Raw genomic sequence first — 5171 nt, forward strand, 5'->3', positions numbered from 1 at the left:
CAAATCACAGACCAGTATAACTTTCATTCAATTTATTTGAACAAATATCAATAATATTAAAACCAAGGTAACACTACACCTTTACCATAATTATTAACAACTTCCATAGACATTTTGCTCAAACTGGATGCTGTAATAACATAAAGTGTCTTGTAGCATAAGGTTGTTTAAAACTAAGAGTCCTTTTTTTGGTTAATTCCTCAATTAAATTAAAGTCTTTTGTGTTTTAATATGGCCATTAATTATAAATTGCGTATTTGGTGTATTTTGGGTTTAATTTTATCGGTTTATGCCACATATGTTGAAATCAAATTACTTGTCAATAAGGACTACAAGGCTTTGTGTGATTTGGCACCTAAGTTAAGTTGCACAGCTGTTTTTAATTCACCGTAAGTTGAATTGTTAAAATATTAATGCTACGTGGTAAATATTTGATTTTGTTTCTTTATAGATATGGCAAAAGTTTTGGTTTTTTAAATATGTTTTTTAATGAAGAAACTTCTAAATGGAATCCACCAAATGGTATATTTGGCATAATTTATTATTTGCTGTTATTGTTAACAAGTAAGTACTGAGTTTGAAATTTCAATTTTGAAATTATGGTGAATGAAACGAAAAATTTCGATAAAAAGAAAAATATTGAACCTTTAGTCTTTTGAATTTGATTTTCGCTTTAGAACTGTTAATCAGATTTAATAATTTTTGATCTCATATTAAAGCTAATGAATCCTTAGGAAGAAAAAAAGGTCTAACAGATATTGATAAGGAAGTCTTTCGAAGAAGAAGTCGAAGTCTTTCGAAGAGCACCGAACACTTCTATCAGAAAAGCAGCTCGTAATGTCAAATGCTTTGATTTTTTTGTGAGCAAAACCAAAGCTAATGCTGGTTTTAAGTCGTTATTGCAATGCGTTAAAGAAATTAGAAGAAAAAGAGTAACGTTACTGAGTGACTGACTGATTCAACACAGCCCAAACGTCAAAAGGTAGAGACATGCGTGGATCCATATACCCTTCACCAAATTATACTTCAAAATACAAATTTTAAATATTTTTAGGTAAACAAAATTTTTTTTCCAAAGTTGATCTTTTAATTTTTTGGAAAAAATAAATTTCGAATTATTTTAATTTTTTTTTTTAAATTTTCAAAATTTTTTTTTTTAAATTTTCAAAAAAATTTTTTTAAATTAAAATTTTTTTTTTTTAAATTTAAAAAAACAAATTGTGGAAATTACAAATGGAATGACAAATTTATACATATATACCCTTCTCACGGAGGTGAAGGGTATAAAAAAAAAGAGTGGACGGGTGTTTGGAATTTTTTTGAAATTGGCAACCTTTAGGGGAGAAAACGGGTGAAAATCAAACCTTTTAGGGGCAAAAAATTTATAAAGTTTTAAACATTTGTTTTAATTAAAACTCGAGTGTGATGATGTAGATTAGGGTGGCCCTTAATCAACAATAGTTGGATTTTTGACCTTTGCAACGATGTAGATAAGACTATATATAGTAAGTTAGTTACTATAGTAAGTTAGATCTACAATGCGTCAAAATCGGAAAAATATTTTTTAATCCGAATTTCGCTAAATATTAAAAAAAAAATTTTAAAATTAAAAAATTTTTTTTTTAAATTTAAAAAAAATTTAAAAAAAAATTCGAAAATTTTTGGAAAAAAAAAATTTTTTTCACCAATGCTCACCAAATTGCAAACTCCGCAGTTTGGTGAACATTGGTATACAAAAATCATCCGCAAAAAAATTTAGATAAGTTACAAGAGGAAAAAATGCAATTTTTTAGTTTTAGTAAAAATTTTCCCATTAAAAAATTACTTTTGCAATTTAATTTAAAATAATCGAAATGTGTACGTAATTGTCATTCTAATGATGCATGGAACACATTGAAGACAGCAGGCTAGGCTACCAACTACAATCTGTCAAAATTAGAATACACACGTTTATATGAAGACGATTCTTTTGACGACAGCACAGCTACACGACCACACGATTGCTTTTGCCGCTGTAGCCGAATTAAACTAATTTCTATTTCTGTCAACTACAAAGCAGAAATAGTGTTGCTAATATAATAAAAAATGTAAATCAAATGAGTGCTTAAAAAAATATATTTTTTTTACTTAATTAAGAGAAGTTTTTGATAACCATATTGATGTAAATTAATAACAGGTACATAATTAATTATAACCATTTATATATTTTTACTCAAAATAATTGTTTCAATCTTAATTACTTTGGAATTTTGTACGGTTATTTTTTTATTAAAGTGGCACCACTGAATTATAAATCAGCTGTTTACTTTGTAGCTGTCGTCTTTAAAATCCAAGCAGTTTGAAAAGTGCCAATTGGAAACCTTGCACTAGCTATATTACTACTTCTACAACTAACTAGTTCGATGTGGCTGCTAAAGTGGTAGTTAAATGGTTATCATTTGCACTACATTTCACCAGCATATTAAGTAGTACACAATAGTCAGATATTTGTCTTTAGTTTTTGAAAATAAATTCAAGAAAAATAAAATCTTCTAAAATATACCACTTCGATGGCCACATGTAATGCTGAATGTGGCCGTTTGTGTTTTCATTCTCAGTGATGATGTAGAAAATGCAAAAATAGAGAGTAGACTCACATGTTATTCTTAATAACAATTAGAGAGCAGTACAAATAAGAGCTCTGTGGTTTAGTGGTTAGAGCATTTGACTAGAAAACGAGAGGTTATGTGTTCAACCCCGCTCTCAGAAAAATTTATTTTTTCTTTTTTTCTCAAATGCTGGAGTATTTGAACTATTGAATTTAATAGTGAAGTGTTATGCAGAGTGTGCCAATCGGCCACTTGCAATGACATCCCCGTGTTAAATTCACCAGTCAATAACGTTGCGAGTGGGTTGAAAATTCACTAGTAGTAGTTCTTAGTGGCCAACGAATTCGACGTAGCGGAACTAGTGCAATGAACTGCAGGGATAATTCAGTAGCTGCCACACGACCACAACTGTAAACAGCAGAATTTGTGTTTGTGTAGTCGTGTAGCCTGTTGTCTTGAATGTGTTTAATGCATCAAGCTACGTTTCCGCATACACCGTAATCGGCACCGAAAACGAAATTCCATACATTTGCACCGAAAAAAAGTTCGTTTCAGAAATCGGCAACGAAAATTGGGAACGAAACGGCACCGATCAGTAACGAAAAACTTCAACTTCAAGTAGGTTGTTTTCGGTGCTGTAGGAACGAAATTATTTTATTTTTTTTTTTCAAATTTAAAGAAAATCAAAATGAATAAAAACAAGTAAGAGAGCTATATTCGGCTGTGCCGAATCTTATATACCCTTCACCAAATTATACTTTAAAATACAAATTTTAAATATTTTTAGGTAAACAAAATTTAAATTTTTTTTGCAGTTGTTTTTTCGAAATTGTTTTTTAATTTTTTTAAAATTTTTTTTTTTAAATTTTATAATTTTTTTTTAGTTTTTAATTTTTTTAATATTTAGTAAAAAAAAATGTTGGTCAAAAAAATTCGGGTTAAAAAATTGTTTTTCCGATTTTGACCCATTGTAGGTCTAATTTACTATATACGTCATTGCAAAGGTCTTTGAAATATCTATCATTAGACATCCATATTGTCTATATTAATGACTTAGTAATCCAGATATAGGTCAAAAATAGGTAAAAAATCGAGGTGTCCTGGTTTTTTCCTTATATCTCAGCCATTTGTGGACCGATTATCTCGATTTTAAATAGCAACCGAGCCGGAAGAATTGCGGAGATATTGACGTATGAATCGTGTATGTAAGTTATTTGGGGGCTTTGGAAATTTGATTTCAACAGACAGACAGACGGACATGGCTTAATCGACTCCGCTATCTATAAGGATCCAGAATATATATACTTTATAGGGTCGGAAAATTATATTGTGAAAATTAGAAATATAGGAACAAATTTAACATATTTTAGGAAATATTAAAATAAAAGCTTATTTTTACTTGAAATATATCCATAGTTACTTGTATATGAGTGTTTTGCTTCTTAGGATACTGTTAACCTATGACCAAAAAAATAAAAAAATTTTAACGGCAGTTTCAAAACTCCATTTTCAAATTTTTAAAAAATTTGTTAAACAAATTTCCGAATTTTTGATCATCTCATTTGGGATTTCTTGAGAATATAATAGGGAATAAAAATATGAAAAAATTATTAAAATATCTCCTATAGTTTTTCCATAGCTGCGATTTAAATTTTATAATTTTCGAAAAAAGGTCAAATTTTTCAATATTTGGAATTTCTAATGGAAAGATAGCGAAATGTTATATATTTTTGGGACGATTTTGATGAAACTTAAGAAAAATATAAGATGAAGTCTAGTATTTATAATGGAAATTAACCCTTAATGGCACTTAAGGTTAAAATGTCGAAATTTTTTTGTTTCTTTATTTAATATTTAAAATCTCTTTTTTTCTATATTTTCTTTTTAGCCTTCCTTAAACGCCCTGACCTTGTGAAATACCAAATACTGTTTTGTATTTTATCAAATCTAATGTCTATATATCTGGCATATTTGCTATATATATTGGAAAATATTTGTGTCGTTTGTATAACGATTTATGTGGTAAACTTTTTGTGTCTTTGGGAGATGTTGAAAGATTTCAATAAATTATGGTTGCAAAATCGAACAACAAACACCAAAATTGAAAGTAACAAAAAGGAATAAAATTCCTAACTAAATATACAAAATTGTACAATAATATATTTGTTTGCTTTTACTATTTATTTTAGCTAAAAACCAAATAATTTCAAATAAAATTTCTTAAGAAAAAAACACCAACTAATTGATTTTTTATTGGAAAAATTATAGAAAAAAAAAACCTAAAACTCATGTCATGATTTTGTTAATGTGTTTGGATAAAATCAATTTGTTAATCTTAAATGTAATTTTATAATATTATGTGATAATTATCATATAATTTGTTAACAATAAACATTTTCAATAAGTAACACTACAAGAAAAAAATTTGAAATAAATTTAATTTTAATTTTTTACCCACAGCTGGGTAAAAAAAAAATAAACAATGAACGTACTACCAACCATCATTATCATCATCATCCATTTCAGTACATTGAACAACGAAAAGTAAAACATCCAAACACTTTTAAATTCAAATAATGTCAA

General features: G+C 27.9%; 1 protein-coding gene across 1 annotated transcript; it reads left to right on the forward strand.

The window, feature by feature from the left end:
* The first annotated feature begins 223 nt into the window (after positions 1 to 223).
* On the forward strand, positions 224 to 4712 carry Vkor (Vitamin-K epoxide reductase). The gene is made up of 3 exons (XM_065512651.1): positions 224 to 389; positions 452 to 564; positions 4477 to 4712. The coding sequence occupies exons 1-3, from the start codon at positions 232 to 234 to the stop codon at positions 4710 to 4712; spliced, it is 507 nt and encodes a 168-aa protein (XP_065368723.1). The 5' UTR covers positions 224 to 231.
* The last annotated feature ends 459 nt before the right edge of the window (positions 4713 to 5171 follow it).

The sequence above is a fragment of the Calliphora vicina genome, chromosome 5 (assembly GCF_958450345.1).
Source record: "Calliphora vicina chromosome 5, idCalVici1.1, whole genome shotgun sequence".
Classification (NCBI taxonomy): Eukaryota; Metazoa; Arthropoda; class Insecta; order Diptera; family Calliphoridae; genus Calliphora; species Calliphora vicina.